The sequence below is a fragment of the Carassius carassius genome, unplaced genomic scaffold (assembly GCF_963082965.1).
Source record: "Carassius carassius unplaced genomic scaffold, fCarCar2.1 SCAFFOLD_118, whole genome shotgun sequence".
In the NCBI taxonomy this organism is placed as follows: Eukaryota; Metazoa; Chordata; class Actinopteri; order Cypriniformes; family Cyprinidae; genus Carassius; species Carassius carassius.
The window spans coordinates 55001-72500 of NW_026775100.1; the positions used below are offsets into that span (position 1 = coordinate 55001).

The 17500-nt window shown below is 43.5% G+C and overlaps 2 protein-coding genes across 2 annotated transcripts in view; one reads left to right on the forward strand and one right to left on the reverse strand.

The window, feature by feature from the left end:
- Positions 1-7538, forward strand: part of ddx47 (DEAD (Asp-Glu-Ala-Asp) box polypeptide 47) — a 40619-nt gene extending 33081 nt beyond the window's left edge. Inside the window, exons 7-12 of the mRNA XM_059547280.1 lie at positions 2782-2898; positions 2985-3131; positions 4135-4272; positions 6203-6273; positions 7134-7263; positions 7345-7538. Of these exons, the coding sequence (XP_059403263.1) occupies positions 2782-2898; positions 2985-3131; positions 4135-4272; positions 6203-6273; positions 7134-7263; positions 7345-7482 (741 nt within the window). The 3' untranslated portion in view covers positions 7483-7538. The remainder of the gene's footprint in view (positions 1-2781; positions 2899-2984; positions 3132-4134; positions 4273-6202; positions 6274-7133; positions 7264-7344) is intronic.
- A 6900-nt stretch (positions 7539-14438) lies between these two features.
- LOC132136698 (WW domain-binding protein 11-like) overlaps positions 14439-17500 on the reverse strand; it is a 12982-nt gene continuing 9920 nt past the window's right edge. Inside the window, exon 6 of the mRNA XM_059547279.1 lies at positions 14439-15001. Within this exon, the coding sequence (XP_059403262.1) occupies positions 14505-15001 (497 nt within the window). The 3' untranslated portion in view covers positions 14439-14504. The remainder of the gene's footprint in view (positions 15002-17500) is intronic.

The following is a 17500-nucleotide window of genomic DNA, read 5'->3' on the forward strand; positions in this document are numbered from 1 at the left end:
TCCAGGGTGGACTCAGTGTCCGGTGGAGACTCAGTGTCCGGGGTAGACTCAGTGTCCGGGTTAGACTCAGTGTCCAGGGTGGACTCAGTGTCTGGTGGAGACTCAGTGTACGGGGTGGACTCACTGTCTGGTGGAGACTCACTGTCCAGGGTGGACTCACTGTCCGGTGGAGACTCAGTGTCCGGGGTAGACTCAGTGTCCGGGTTAGACTCAGTGTCCAGGGTGGACTCAGTGTCCGGTGGAGACTCAGTGTCCGGGGTGGACTCAGTGTCTGGGGTGGACTCGGTGTCCGGTGGAGACTCTGTGTCCGGTGGAGACTCGGTGTTCGGGGTGGACTCGGTGTCCGGTGGAGACTCGGTGTTCGGGGTGGACTCAGTGTCCGGTGGAGACTCGGTGTCAGGGGTGGACTCGGTGTCCGGTGGAGACTCGGTGTCCGGGGTGGACTCAGTGTCCGGTGGAGACCCGGTGTCCGGGGTGGACTCGGTGTCCGGTGGAGACTCACTGTCCGGTGGAGACTCGGTGTCCGGGGTGGACTCGGTGTCCGGTGGAGACTCGGTGTCCGGTGGAGACTCACTGTCCGTTGGAGACTCACTGTCCGGTGGAGACTCGGTGTCCGGTGGAGACTCACTGTCCGTTGGAGACTCACTGTCCGGTGGAGACTCGGTGTCCGGGGTGGACTCGGTGTCCGGTGGAGACTCACTGTCCGGTGGAGACTCGGTGTCCGGTGGAGACTCGGTGTCCGGTGGAGACTCGGTGTCCGGGGTTGACTCACTGTCCGGGGTTGACTCACTGTCTGGTGGAGACTCAGTGTCCGGGTTAGACTCAGTGTCCGGGTTAGACTCAGTGTCCGGGTTAGACTCAGTGTCCGGGGTGGACTCAGTGTCCGGGGTGGACTCGGTGTCCGGGGTGGACTCGGTGTCCGGGGTGGACTCGGTGTCCGGTGGAGACTCAGTGTCCGGGGTTGACTCACTGTCTGGTGGAGACTCACTGTCCAGGGTGGACTCACTGTCCGGTGGAGACTCAGTGTCCGGGGTGGACTCGGTGTCCGGGATGGACTCGGTGTCCGGTGGAGACTCAGTGTCCGGGGTTGACTCACTGTCTGGTGGAGACTCACTGTCCAGGGTGGACTCACTGTCCGGTGGAGACTCAGTGTCCAGGGTGGACTCACTGTCCGGTGGAGACTCAGTGTCCAGGGTGGACTCAGTGTCCGGGGTAGACTCAGTGTCCGGGGTGGACTCAGTGTCCGGGGTGGACTCAGTGTCCGGTGGAGACTCAGTGTCCGGTGGAGACTCAGTGTCCGGTGGAGACTCAATGTCCGGGGTGGACTCGGTGTCCGGTGGAGACTCACTGTCCAGTGGAGACTCACTGTCCGGTGGAGACTCAGTGTCCGGTAGAGACTCACTGTCCGGTGGAGACTCAGTGTCCGGTGGAGACTCAGTGTCCGGTGGAGACTCAGTGTCCGGTGGAGACTCAGTGTCCGGGGTGGACTCAGTGTCCGGGGTGGACTCAGTGTCCGGGGTGGACTCAGTGTCCGGTGGAGACTCAGTGTCCGGTGGAGACTCAGTGTCCGGTGGAGACTCAATGTCCGGGGTGGACTCGGTGTCCGGTGGAGACTCACTGTCCAGTGGAGACTCACTGTCCGGTGGAGACTCAGTGTCCGGTAGAGACTCAGTGTCCGGTGGAGACTCAGTGTCCGGTGGAGACTCAGTGTCCGTTGGAGACTCACTGTCCGGTGGAGACTCACTGTCCGGGGTGGACTCACTGTCCGGTGGAGACTCGGTGTCCGGTGGAGACTCGGTGTCCGGGGTGGACTCGGTGTCCGGGGTAGACTCGGTGTCCGGTGGAGGATCAGTTTCCGGGGTAGGCTCGGTGTCGACTCACCGTGCGGGGTAGACTCGGCTGACAATATCTCTTGCCAACATTCAGCACATTTTCCACTTGTTCTTGAAATCCAAAATACAGTGTAACATGTAATACTTAAATAATTGACTAGGAAATACAGTTATTTTATTTAGATTAAAAAAAAATCTTTCCAGTGAAATGCAGTTAAGTTAATTCTAGAAAAGTAGTTTGGCTGGGTAAAAAGTGAGTTCTATATATATATATGGAAAACCCCTCCCAAAACACAATTGCAAATTGAGTGGATTTCTGGGTTATAATGGGAACTGTATTGGATAGAACCACAGTAATTCCTATTGGATGCCAAAAACAATAAAGGAATTTTGTAATGGTTTAATGGAATCTGTAAGAATTATTTTCAAAGCAGGGTAATGAAACTCGTACTGTGCTGCACATTACTGACTATATTGAGTTGAAGCTTTGCAAATTTAAAATCGCAAATCAAATCGCAGTATCTATCAAAAAACTTGCTGTTAGATATTTTCCACATATCGCACACCCCTACCAGAGACCCTTGTTTTTCCCCAAGATGAGGCGGAAGTGCAGGAGTGATCACGCTTTTGTGTCAATTGCACCAAGACTCTGGAATGATCTGTCCGTTTTTATTAGAATGGCTTCATCTATGACCATTTTTAAGTCTTATTTAAAAATATATCTGTTTGATAAGGCTTTTAATTCAGGTTGAAGCACTCTTTTTGTCTTTGTTCTATATATTTTATATATTGCTGAACGTTATGATGTTCTTGGTTTTACTGTTTTTTTTATTTTTCATTGTGTAATTGATGTTTTTAGCTATTCTTTTGTAAAGCACATTGGTCAACTATGGTAGTAGTAAATAGTGCTATATAAATAAAATATCCAATGCCATTCTCTGTGTTTCAGGTGCAGAAGCTGCAACGTGCGGCTCTACAGGATCCTGTCAAATGCACAGTTTCCTCCAAATACGCCACCGTTGACCAGCTGCAGCAGTATTACATCTTCATCCCATCCAAGTACAAGGTTCTGTCTTTATTAAATGCTGACTCTGACCCTGAGGAGTGTACTGTCAGTGAATGTGTGTGATTTGAGGTTGTGTTTGTTCACAGGACTGTTATCTGGTCTCTATACTGAATGAACTGGCTGGAAACTCTTTCATGGTTTTCTGTGGCACGTGTAATAATGCCCAGCGGGTGGCGCTCTTGCTCAGAAACCTGGGCATCACAGCCATCCCTCTACATGGACAGATGAGTCAGGTACAAACTTAGACCATCTGAATATTACTGGTTTAGACGGCACTGATTCAAATCTTGGGATGCACCAAATGTTCTGCAACCAAAACTAATCTGTCAAAAACAGCCAAGATTTATATAAGTGAAAAAGATTGAATAAATTGTAACGAACAATGAGATTTGTGGTGACATTGAAATAGCGAGAGGCACACACTCTTTATATCGTAGCAAACATATCTGATTTAAAACCGTCCGTGAAGGATGCACAAATCATTACAAACACTGACAGCGAGAGACTGCAGCGCATCTATTTCATGAAAAGAGGAAGGGGTTACTGTATGATGATTGAAATCACCAAATGGCCTTAAGGAACCAGTAATTCATCTGCAGAATATTATGTTTTCTAATACATGAATGAATTGCTTGTATTCTGACAGCACAAGCTCATTAGCTAGGGTTTAAATTCTGCTCTGAAACAGTGTTAATCATCAGTTGCTCAGTAACATTTTATGAATTTTAACAAGGCATGGATATAACAATGTGATATGTGTGACAAATATCTTCCCAAATTCATAATGAGAATGTCCACTAAAAAAGTAAAACAATATTTTACAATAGTTTCCGCTTTGGCCAAGGATTTTCTCTTCGGTGCATCTCTATTGAGAACATGAGCTGAATATGATCCGGTTGTCTTCTGTAGAGCAGCTTCACTCCTGAATAGAAGCTCTTTCTGTCAGTGATTCTGCTGTATGATCTCTGTGAAGCTGCTTTGACTCATCTGATGTGGCTCTCGTGTTCAGAACAAGCGTTTTGAGCGGAGTATGTGAGCGGAGTGGAGCATTAACAACCATTAACCATTTCTCGCTCCTGCTCCACTCTGCGCTCACTGATATCAGAAACTCTGTCTTCAGCAGAGCACCTTCACTCCTGAACGCAAGCTCTTTCTCTCAGTGATGTGCTGTTTTAATCTTGAGCTCTGTGAAGCTGCTTTGACTCGGACTGATCTGATGTGGCTTTTTGTGTTCAGAACAAGCGTCTCGGGGCTCTAAACAAGTTCAAGTCCAAGTCTCGCTCGGTCCTGCTTGCCACAGACGTGGCGTCTCGAGGCCTGGACATCCCACATGTGGACTGCGTCATCAACTTCGACATCCCCACACACTCCAAGGTGAACACACACACGCTTTACTCAGCTGTGATAAAATCAGATTCAACCCTGAATGCATAGCAGCGGGAACACATCCCAAACACTTATAGAGTAGTTCATCTCTGAGTTTATCAGTTTTGAGTCGCTTGTTATTTTGTCACGTGCTGCTTCCTGGATCAGTAACAAACACAAACATTGCATATTAACTTATTTTGTTATTATATGTAGGCATCATTGGTTTATCAAAGTGATTTCTCACATCACATGGATGAAGTTTAAAACATCAACTCTTTATTACTCACATTCAGTGTTCTGCAATAGAACCATCATGACAAAAATCGATTAAAGTATACACTACCAGTCAAAGGTCTTTGAACAGAAAGATTTTTGATGTTCTAAGGTTATCTTTCCTTACTCCTTACACTCCGTTCCAATCCTGGCTAGTCAGCACGGATACGGTTTAATTTTCCACTGTGGCGCTTATAACGGAGCTCTTTGGAATGCAATACAAATGCATCGATCCTTGAATGTGTTATATAAACAGCGTTATGGATGATATTTCTCTTTTTTTTATCTGATATTTACTTCATTCAATAACAGAAAAAAAACCTCTTGATTTGAAAAATAAACCAAAGGCAATGACGGGTATAAAATCAATAAGTGCGAATGTTTCCTTCACAGGCCAAACTGTCTGACTGTTTTTTTATTTTTATACTGAACATAGCGTAGCTGTTTGATCAGCGCGCTTCTGCTTAGCCAGCTGTGGAGAAACTGGTAGCCAGTCAACAGAGTGGGGATGGCACACACACACACACACACACACACACACACACTCTCTAACAGCACGCCTAAGCACGGTCGAACCCTGCTTTATGGACTATTAATGGCATTGACTCACAGAATATTAGGAAGAAGTGAGAAAAGGAACCATCAATTCCGATTGATTAGTATGTTAGGGAGGAAGTCTAGGAGGGTGCTAAAACAATATAATTCTGTCACCGTGCAACAGCAATTTAGCTGAAGATACTGCACCGGCTACATGTATCTCCCAATCGCAGACATAATTTTAACAGTTCCTTTTCCCCATTTTGTCTTAAATAAAAGACCGAAACTGGTAGTCTGACTCCCTGTTTATGATCATGCCCTTTGATACAGGATTACTACTGTAAAATACTTAAAGAAATGCTAAAGATTTTGAGTTTGGATCAAGGTTTATTATTACTAGGATTGCCAGATAGTAAGGTAACTTCTCTGGCTAACAGAAGGCTCTTTAATGTCATGACATTTTCAGCGTGGGAAAACATTGTTTTGCAGTGGACCTCTGATAAAGCCCCCTCTGCGAAGGCCTGGCAAAAAGTGTTAGTGGAGCTATTACCACTGGGATACCTTATTTGTATAATTAATTCAAAGACAGACCTTTTTCTTTAAATTAGGGGAACTGTTTGTAAATTATTTGGACCCTGGGATTGAAAATATTATGCAGTTTGGATTTCATGGATAAAAATTTCTGTACTACTTTATGATGAGCACTTATAAGCAGTATGTTAAAATTTGGGCATTTGAGCAGGGATTTTCCCCCTACTTTTAGTTCTTATTTTTCTTAAGGTCAAAGTTAATGGATGTTGTTGATTGCAGTTTTAAAATAAATAAATAAATAAATCTGTGTTCAATACTGCTGTCACATCACGTGACGGAAGAATGACTGACTCAGAGACTCGAGAGATGAACTAATTTCTCTTTTCTGTACAGACTGCATAGCATTTAATCTATGTCAAGTCATGGATAATTTCAGCTGTTAAACAGTCTCCTCTTGATTGTGTTTATTACTGCCTGTCTGTTTGTTTAGCTCAGTGAAAATGCTGGGGTTAGACGTGATTGTTGATGTGAATTCAACTTCATCTCTACAGCAGATGAAGTTTTGTTGTGCTGACATGAATCTGTTTTCTCTCAGGACTACATCCATCGTGTGGGCCGCACTGCCAGAGCAGGGAGATCTGGGAAATCCATCACCTTCGTCACACAGTCAGTCTCACTTTTTCGGTCTCATGAGTGCGTTTAGTTTATGGTTACTCATAAGGGATAATTAATGACACACTCTGCAGTCCTGCCAAGATTTTTAATTGTTCTCAACAGTGGAAGGCCAAGACATTTTTTGCCTAACATGTTCCCTGGGAATTGAACCCACAACCTCGTGCGCTGCTATCGCAATGCTCTTCCACTGAGCCACAGGAGCACACTTGTATTTCTCTTATTTCAGTGTGACTTTCACTCATGGATTAACTTTGTTTTTCTACATTACAAAAGTGTCCCTGAAACACAGTCAGTCATCAGGGTTAATTTTGTGAAATTGAGATTCATACATCATGATATAAATAATCTTTCCATTGATGTATGTTTTGTTAGGAGGATAATATCTTGTCTGAGATACAACTATTTGAAAATTCTGGAATCTGAGGGAGCAAAAAAATCTAAATATTGAGAGTGATCTTTAATTGTCCAAATGAAGTTTTTAACAGTGCATATTACTGAACTATTAATTCAGTTGATATAGTTGTGGTAGGAAATTTACAAAATATCTATATGGGACATGATATTTACCTAAAGCAACACTCCACTATTTTTGAAAATAGGTTAATTTTCCAACTCCCCTAGAGTTAAACAGTTGGGTTTTACCATTTTCTAATCTCCAGGTCTGGCGGTATAACTTTTATCTTAGCTTAGCATAGATCATTAAATCGGATTAGACCGTTAGTAACTCGCTCAAAAATGACCAGTTTCTGTATTTTTCCTATTTAAAACTTGACTCTTCTGTAGTTACGTCGCGTACTAAGACAAACGTAATAAACCGTAATAATCAAGGAGCTCTCATTGTGTTTGTGCAGGTATGATGTGGAGCTGTTCCAGCGAATCGAAGCGCTGATCGGGAAGAAACTGCCGGCCTTCCCCACACAGGAAGAGGAAGTGATGATGCTGCTGGAGCGAGTTAGCGAAGCGCAGAGATTCGCTCGGATCGTACGTGCTCCTCCTGTGTTTGTGTGTGCGATCTCTGATGAATGTGAGTCTGATGAATGCATGCCTGTCTGTTTCTGTCAGGAGATGAAGGAGAATTTAGAGAAAAGGAAGCGGCCAAAAGCAGATGAGGACGTGGCTGACGACGGAGAACAGTCGAGCGGTGTGAGGAAGAAGATCAAGGGCGGCTCATTCAGAGGAAGAGCAAAGCGAGGACGCTGAGACTCTGCTGGAGTCTGCTTTAGTACATCTAATAAATGCTGCATTTTTCCACACTAGAGTCTTGCTTTTATTTTGGCTTTTTGACCACAAATAAATCAAGTCACCTTTATTTATATAGCGCTTTAAACAGAATACATTGCGTCAAAGCAACTGAACAACATTCATTAGGAAAACAGTGTCAATAATGAAAAAATGATAGTTAAAGGCAGTTCATCATTGGATTCAGTGATGTCATCTCTGTTCAGTTAAATAGTGTCTGTGCATTTATTTGCAATCAAGTCAACGATATCACTGTAGATGAAGTGACCCCAACTAAGCAAGCCAGAGGCGACAGCGGCAAGGAACTGAAACTCCATCGGTGACAGAATGGAGAAAAAAACCTTGGGAGAAACCAGGCTCAGTTGGGGGTCAGTTCTCCTCTGACCAGACGAAACCAGTAGTTCAATTCCAGGCTGCAGCAAAGTCAGATTGTGCAGAAGAATCATCTGTTTCCTGTGGTCTTGTCCTGGTGCTCCTCTGAGACAAGGTCTTTACAGGGGATCTGTATCTGGGGCTCTAGTTGTCCTGGTCTCCGCTGTCTTTCAGGGATGTAGAGGTCCTTTCCAGGTGCTGATCCAGCATCTGGTCTGGATACGTACTGGATCCGGGTGACTGCAGTGACCCTCTGATCTGGACACAGACTGGATCTGGTGGCCACGGTGACCTCGGAACAAGAGAGAAACAGACTAATATTAGCGTAGATGCCATTCTTCTAATGATGTAGCAAGTACATAGGGTGTTATGGGAAGTGTTTCCGGTTCCGGTTTACCTAATTAATGCAGCCTAAAAATCCTTTAACGGATTTGGATAATAAAAGCATATTAGTATGTTATGTGTATGCCAGGTTAAAGAGATGGGTCTTTAATCTAGATTTAAACTGCAAGAGTGTGTCTGCCTCCCGAACAATGTTAGGTAGGTTATTCCAGAGTTTGGGCGCCAAATATGAAAAGGATCTGCCACCCGCAGTTGATTTTGATATTCTAGGTATTATCAAATTGCCTAAGTTTTGAGAACGTAGCGGACGTAGAGGATTATAATGTAAAAGGAGCTCATTCAAATACTGAGGTGCTAAACCATTCAGGGCTTTATAAGTAATAAGCAATATTTTAAAATCTATGCGATGCTTGATAGGGAGCCAGTGCAGTGTTGACAGGACCGGGCTAATATGGTCATACTTCCTGGTTCTAGTAAGAACTCTTGCTGCTGCATTTTTGACTAGCTGTAGTTTGTTTACTAAGCGTGCAGAACAACCACTCAATAAAGCATTACAATAATCTAACCTTGAGGTCATAAATGCATGGATTAACATTTCTGCATTTGACATTGAGAGCATAGGCCGTATTTTATATAAATTTTTGAGATGGAAAAATGCAGTTTTACAAATGTTAGAAACGTGGCTTTCTAAGGAAAGATTGCGATCAAGTAGCACACCTAGGTTCCTAACTGATGACGAAGAACTGACAGAGCAGCCATCAAGTCTTAGACAGTGTTCCAGGTTATTACAAGCAGAGTTTTTAGGTCCTATAATTAACACCTCTGTTTTTTCAGAATTTAGCAGTAAGAAATTACTCGTCATCCAGTTTTTTATATCGACTATGCAATCCATTAGTTTTTCAAATTGGTGTGTTTCACCGGGCTGCGAAGAAATATAGAGCTGAGTATCATCAGCATAACAGTGAAAGCTAACACCATGTTTCCTGATGATATCTCCCAAGGGTAACATATAAAGCGTGAAGAGTAGCGGCCCTAGTACTGAGCCTTGAGGTACTCCATACTGCACTTGTGATCGATAGGATACATCTTCATTCACTGCTACGAACTGATGGCGGTCATATAAGTACGATTTAAACCATGTTAACGCACTTCCACTGATGCGTTCAAGTGTCAAAGTGTTCAAGTCTATGCAAAAGAATGTTGTGGTCAATTGTGTCAAACGCAGCACTAAGATCCAATAAAACTAATAGAGAGATACACCCACGATCAGATGATAAGAGCAGATCATTTGTAACTCTAAGGAGAGCAGTCTCAGTACTATGATACGGTCTAAATCCTGACTGGAAATCCTCACATATACCATTTTTCTCTAAGAAGGAATATAATTGTGTGGATACCACCTTTTCTAGTATCTTGGACAGAAAAGGGAGATTCGAGATTGGTCTATAATTAACTAGTTCTTTGGGGTCAAGTTGTGGTTTTTTGATGAGAGGCTTAATAACAGCCAGTTTGAAGGTTTTGGGGACATATCCTAATGACAATGAGGAATTAATAATAGTCAGAAGAGGATCTATGACTTCTGGAAGCACCTCTTTTAGGAGCTTAGATGGTATAGGGTCTAACATACATGTTGTTGGTTTAGATGATTTAACAAGTTTATACAATTCTTCCTCTCCTATAGTAGAGAATGAGTGGAACTGTTCCTCAGGGGATCTATAGTGCACTGTCTGATGTGATACTGTAGCTGACGGCTGAATGGTTGCAATTTTATCTCTAATAGTATCGATTTTAGAAGTAAAGTAGTTCATAAAGTCATTACTGCTGTGGTGTTCGGAAATGTCAACACTTGTTGAGGCTTTATTTTTCGTTAATTTAGCCACTGTATTGAATAAATACCTGGGGTTATGTTTGTTTTCTTCTAAAAGAGAAGAAAAGTAATCGGATCTAGAAGTTTTTAATGCTTTTCTGTAGGATATGTTACTTTCCCACCAAGCAATACGAAATACCTCTAGTTTTGTTTTCCTCCAGCTGTGCTCCATTTTTCGGGCTGCTCTCTTTAGGGTGCGAGTATGCTCATTATACCATGGTGTCAAACTGTTTTTCTTAACCTTCCTTACGCGTAAAGGAGCAACTTTATTTAAAGTGCTAGAAAAGAGAGAGTCCATAGTTTCTGTTACATCATCAAGTTGTTCTGAGGTTTTGGATATGCTAAGGAATTTGGATACATCAGGAAGATAACTTAAAAAGCAGTCTTTTGTGTTAGAAGTGATGGTTCTTCCATACTTGTAACAAGAAGTAGAATTTACAATTTTGGCTATATGAATTTTGCACAGAACTAAATAATGATCTGAGATATCATCACTTGGCTGAATAATTTCAACACCATCAACATCAATTCCATGTGACAGTATTAAATCTAGAGTATGATTTCGACAATGAGTAGGTCCTGAAACGTGTTGTCTAACACCAATAGAGTTCAGAATGTCTATAAATGCTGATCCCAATGCATCGTTTTCATTATCAACATGGATATTAAAATCACCAACTATTAAGACTTTATCTGCAGCCAGAACTAACTCGGATGTAAAATCACCAAACTCTTTAATAAAGTCTGTATGGTGCCCTGGTGGCCTGTATACAGTAGCCAGTACAAACATAACAGGGGATTTATCATTAACATTTGTTTCTCTGGATAATGTTATATGAAGTACCATTACTTCAAACGAGTTATACTTGTAGCCTGCCCTCTGAGAAATCCTGAAAACGTTATAAATTGAAGCAACACCTCCCCCTTTGCCTTTTAGACGGGGCTCATGTTTATAACAGTAATCTTGGGGGGTGGACTCATTTAAAATAATGTAATCATCAGGTTTTAGCCAGGTTTCTGTCAAACAGAGTACATATATATTATGATCAATGATCATATTATTTACAAAAAGTGTTTTCGTAGAAAGGGATCTGATATTCAATATCCCAAGCTTTATCATTTGTTTATCCATATTGCTTCTGTTTTTTATTTGTTGAACCTCAATTAAATTGTTAATCTTAACTTGGTTTGGAAATTTTTTGTATTTTCTAGTTCGGGAAACAGACACAGTCTCTATAGTGTGATATCTAGGTGAAAAAGTCTCTATGTGCTGAGAATTAACTGACCTCTGTGACGGGAGGCAGCTAGCAGACGGTCGGTTTAGCCAGTCTGTCTGCTTCCTGACCTGGGCCCCAGTTAGTCAAGTATAAACACTAAGACTATTTGCCATATTTCTAGAGAGAAGAGTGGCGCCACCCCAGGAGGGATGAAGACCATCTCTTTTAAACAGGTCAGGTCTGCCCCAAAAGCTTGTCCAATTGTCTATGAAACCTATGTTATTCTGTGGGCACCACTTAGACATCCAGCCATTGAGTGATGACAATCTGCTATGCATCTCATCACCACGGTAAGCAGGGAGGGGACCAGAGCATATTACAGTGTCTGACATCGTGCTTGCAAGTTCACACACCTCTTTAATGTTATTTTTAGTGATCTCCGACTGGCAAAGTCGAACATCATTAGCGCCGGCATGAATAACAATCTTACTGTATTTACGTTTAGCATTAGCCAGCACTTTTAAATTTGCCAAGATGTCAGGCGCTCTGGCTCCCGGTAAACATTTGACTATGGTGGCTGGTGTCTCTATATTCACGTTCCGTACAATAGAATCACCAATAACTAGAGCACTTTCATCAGGTTTCTCAGTGGGTGCATCACTGAGTGGGGAGAACCTGTTTAATGTTTTGATCGGAACAGAAGAGCGGTGTTTTGACCCACGACTACGCTGCCTCACCGTCACCCAGTTGCCCTGCTGCAGGGGCTCTGTTTCCGGAACCGAACAATGTACAGGAATCCCTGAGCTAGACGCATCCAAAGCCGTATCTAGAGCCCTAACATTCTTACTGTCCTCAATTAAAGTTTGGATGCGTGTCTCTAATTCTGAAATCTTCTCTGTCAGCCTAACTATTTCCCTGCATTTATCACATGTGAATCCCTCATCAGCGACAGAGATAGATAAACTGTACATGTGGCAAGAGGTGCAAGAAACAATGACGGGAGAAGCCATTACTCACCGTGCTTGATGAAAATTCTTACTGCGGTTGTTTGATGAACTTGTGAAAAACTGGAGCGAGGGAGAGGAGAGGAGCAAAGAAAACAGCGATAGGTTCGAATGAAAACGCTAATGACAAGCTAACGAGTGCTAACGCTTTGCAGGTGTACTGCACTCACGGATATAAAAAAAAAGTGAACAAAGTTAATCTGATAAGATCGATCGATAATATCAGAAATATGGTGTGAATTAAGTTATATTATATCACTTTAAAAAACAGAGAGTGATAGTAAGATAAAGATTCTAGAGAAAAATAGAATAAAAACAGCTACACGGAGCTACAATTAGCAACAGAAGGCCAACAGGAAGTAGAGAAAAAACTGTCCAACAGCGACACCCGCAGTCAGGAGGAGCAGTCAGCTTAGTAAACAAACTTCCCATAACACCCTATGTACTTGCTACATCATTAGAAGAATGGCATCTACGCTAATATTTGTCTGTTTCTCTCTTGTTCCGAGGTCACCGTGGCCACCAGATCCAGTCTGTGTCCAGATCAGAGGGTCACTGCAGTCACCCGGATCCAGTACGTATCCAGACCAGATGCTGGATCAGCACCTAGAAAGGACCTCTACATCCCTGAAAGACAGCGGAGACCAGGACAACTAGAGCCCCAGATACAGATCCCCTGTAAAGACCTTGTCTCAGAGGAGCACCAGGACAAGACCACAGGAAACAGATGATTCTTCTGCACAATCTGACTTTGCTGCAGTCTGGAATTGAACTACTGGTTTCGTCTGGTCAGAGGAGAACTGGCCCCCAACTGAGCCTGGTTTCTCCCAAGGTTTTTTTCTCCATTCTGTCACCGATGGAGTTTCGGTTCCTTGCCGCTGTCGCCTCTGGCTTGCTTAGTTGGGGTCACTTCATCTACAGCGATATCGTTGACTTGATTGCAAATAAATGCACAGACACTATTTAAACTGAACAGAGATGACATCACTGAATTCAATGATGAACTGCCTTTAACTATCATTTTTGCATTATTGACACTGTTTTCCTAATGAATGTTGTTCAGTTGCTTTGACGCAATGTATTTTCTTTAAAGCGCTATATAAATAAAGGTGACTTGACTTGATGGAGAGCAGGTCATGGTTTCTCAGCAACAACAGACAGCTCTGGGCGCAGGATACAGAGTGCTTCGGAGAAAACAGCACACCTAGCGTTTCAGGTGCGACATGCACAGGTGGTTTTGTTTTGAAGGAGAAAAAAGTATATTGCTGGACTTGATCGAGACCAACACGAACATTGAGTCTAATGACCAAGTCCGAGTGCTAACACCAACGAGTCCAGACTACAGCCCTGTGAAGATTTAAGTCTCAAACCCAAAGAGATATTCTTTATAAAAGTTAACAGTCAACCACATCCCCCTAAAACGGCTCTTCTAACACGCCCCACATCTCTACGTCACAATGTGGGGCCAAATATTTTCCTAATAAACCATACATCAATGGAAAGCTTATTTATTCAGCTTTCAGATGATGTATAAAAAAAAAAAAAAAGAAATCCCCCTATGACTGGTTTTGTGGACCAGGGTTACAAATAAGGTTGTTTTTAACATCATCATATGGCCCCTTGGTTTGATGATTGAAAAATTATGTATTTTGGTTGTATATAAAGTATCTCAAATGCATGATTCCACCACAGTGTGATGGGTTACTTCTGAAGATCTAATTATTCTAATTATATTATTAAAAAAATTCTAACTACCTTTCTAATCTTTTAGTATTCTATTTTCTTTTCATTTATTATGCAGTTGTGTGTGTGTGTGTGTGTGTGTGTGTATAAAGACCTCTAACACTAGCTTGCTCTATTCTTTTTCTATTCTATGTTTTTATTTTTATTTATTATATTATTTAAAAGCCCTTGCTAGGTGTACTGTGTTACACTAACTGAGACTTGTTATAGCACTTTTATCTCATTGCTCTTTTTGTTGTTTTTGATTGCTTCCACTGTCCTCATTTGTAAGTCACTTTGGATAAAAGCGTCTGCTAAATGAATAAATGTAATGTATATGTAAGATCTGTGAAGCGTTGGCTGTAAAGACAGACTAACAGACTGAAGAGCAGCAGAGTTTGACATCTGGCGTTTATTCACATCTAAAGATAAAACACAATCTGGTGGATGTGCAGGAGTTCACAGCAGCCCCTCCATCTCTCGCATGAAGGCTTCGTACATCTGGTCCTTGGTCTTGATGCCAGGCGGCGCAGCGCCGGGAGGCTGCAGGGGTCTGGCCGCAGCTGCTGGTTTGGGCGGCTCTTCGTCTCTGCGGCCCGGGGCCCGGTCTCTGCGCACACGGAGCGCTGTGGGCACGAAGCGCGTCACCTCCGTCTTGGGGTTGATGATCTGAGGCTTGGCTGAGATGGTGGCTCCACCTGGTGGGGCCGAGGATGCCCCGGGGCCCGAGACCGTGGCCCGCTTCTCGATGGTGGCTGTGGTGCCGGGGGGCGGCGGCATCTGGTGGGCGGAGCCTCGGGCAGGCGGGGCCAGGGTGGTGGAGTCACTGGAGGAGCCCGTCGCCGCGGGCGACTTCTGCCGGATGCTGGGCGGAGCGCTGAGCACGTTGGGATTGAGCGGAGGCGGGAACATAGAGAGGGGCGGAGCCATGCGGGGCGGAGGGGGCGGGGGCATTCCTGCAAATCAACACAAAACACACAAACAGTGTTAAGAGTTAGTTGAGAGTTTTGCTCCTTGTGATCGGAAACTAGTACGATCTATCTCCCCGCTATCTTCTCTATTTTTCTTTCGGTTTTTGTTGAAACTACTTGTGATTGGTCAGCTGTCAAAAAGGCACTTGACGTAGGGCATTTTTTTTTTTAAGAAAAGTTTGACTTTTTCCATCTTGAAAAGGCACTCTAAGCCGCAGAAAAAAAAAGTTGGCGGTGGCTTTTAAAAAAGCGCTCAGGACATTTTTGGAAACATGGTTTATTCATAGGATTATAATGTACAACAGATGCTGGCAGCTTCAAAAAAGATGCCATGTGTGAACATATCCCAAGAGTGTTATTGAGTGAATTACTGCATGATTCAGTCTATTAAAATGCATTTTAAATGATCAAAGGATTAAAAATATGGGGCAGACAATGTATATATACACATCATTTCATGTTATTAATATCACAAGAAAAGCCAAAAAATCAGCATGATTACAAATGTGAAATTGATTTTTTACAAGTTCAATAAACAATAAGTTAATTCAGAGACTTGTGTTTTAGACACCATATTTCCTGTTTTTGCTCTATTTCAACAAATATAATTCCAAACACAACCACAGTGCTGTATTGAGTCTCTCAGCATTGTGACAGTGTCTTGCTCCTGAATGAAACAACCATTTAAATGATTCGGTTCAATAGCAATGACTCACTTATTAACAGTGACTTACTGCCACCGACTGGCAGTTTAAATTTCACATTTATAGTTTTTATTAAAGGTCACATATTATCCACCTTTCTGGATTTTATTTTAGATATAAATGTCCTTAAGAGTATATATTTGCGGTATAAGTACCACCTCATATTTTTACAGCTCCCTTCTCAGGAAGTCTAAGAACAGGTCGATTTCTGCCTGTCTAATTAATATTCATGAGCCTCTCTTCTGATTGGCAAGTAGTTTTCTGAGTGACGCACAGCCAGACCAACCACAGGTCACTAGGGTCAGCCGTACACAGCACTAGCTGGAGGCAGCAAAACAATGGAAAAACTGGAGGGATCCCAATCAAACCAGCACAGATTCAGTTCCGTAAGGAGCTTAAAATATCGTCTTGTGATATTGGGTGCTGACATAATACAAATTAGAAATAAGATCACATATCTGCTGCCACTGCCAGACAAACAAACTTATGACAGCAGAGGTTGAATGTGATAAAACAAGCACACTGGACAGAAACCATTGTCAAAAATGCTTGTATTTTTAAATCATCTGTATCTGTAAATCATTTGTAATTTGTATTAAAATCATTTGTAATTGTATATACATTGTTGTGATTAATTGTGGCCGGAACAATAATGTAGCTGTAAAAATAGTTGCCTGCTGAAAATGAATCTCAGCGTGTTTCCACCGCAGGAACTTTACCCAGGAACTAGGGACTTTGGGCCGGTATTCGGCGTGTTTCCACCGCAGGAACTTTACCCAGGAACTAGGGACTTTGGGCCGGTACTCGGCGTGTTTCCACCGCAGGAACTTTACCCAGGAACTAGGGTCTTTGGGCCGGTACTTGGCGTGTTTCCACCGCAGGAACTTTACCCAGGAACTAGAGTCTTTGGGCCGGTACTTGGCGTGTTTCCACCGCAGGAACTTTACCCAGGAACTAGAGTCTTTGGGCCGGTACTCGGCGTGTTTCCACCGCAGGAACTTTACCCAGGAACTAGGGACTTTGGGCCGGTACTCGGCGTGTTTCCACCGCAGGAACTTTACCCAGGAACTAGGGTCTTTGGGCCGGTACTTGGCGTGTTTCCACCGCAGGAACTTTACCCAGGAACTAGAGTCTTTGGGCCGGTACTCGGCGTGTTTCCACCGCAGGAACTTTACCCAGGAACTAGGGACTTTGGGCCGGTATTCGGCGTGTTTCCACCGCAGGAACTTTACCCAGGAACTAGGGACTTTGGGCCGGTACTCGGCGTGTTTCCACCGCAGGAACTTTACCCAGGAACTAGGGTCTTTGGGCCGGTACTTGGCGTGTTTCCACCGCAGGAACTTTACCCAGGAACTAGAGTCTTTGGGCCGGTACTTGGCGTGTTTCCACCGCAGGAACTTTACCCAGGAACTAGAGTCTTTGGGCCGGTACTCGGCGTGTTTCCATTGCAGGAACTTTATCCAGGAACTAGGGTCTTCGGGACGGTACTCGGCGTGTTTCCACCGCAGGAACTTTACCCAGGAACTAGAGTCTTTGGGCCGGTACTCGGCGTGTTTCCACCGCAGGAAATTTACCAAGGAAATAGAGTCTTTGGGCTAGTACTCGGCGTGTTTCCACCGCAGGAACTTTATCCAGGAACTAGGGACTTTGGGCCGGTACTCGGCGTGTTTCCACCGCAGGAACTTTAGCCAGGAAATAGAGTTTTTGGGCCGATACTCAGCGTGTTTCCACCGCAGGAACTTTACCCAGGAACTAGGGTCTTTCGGCCGGTACTCTGCGT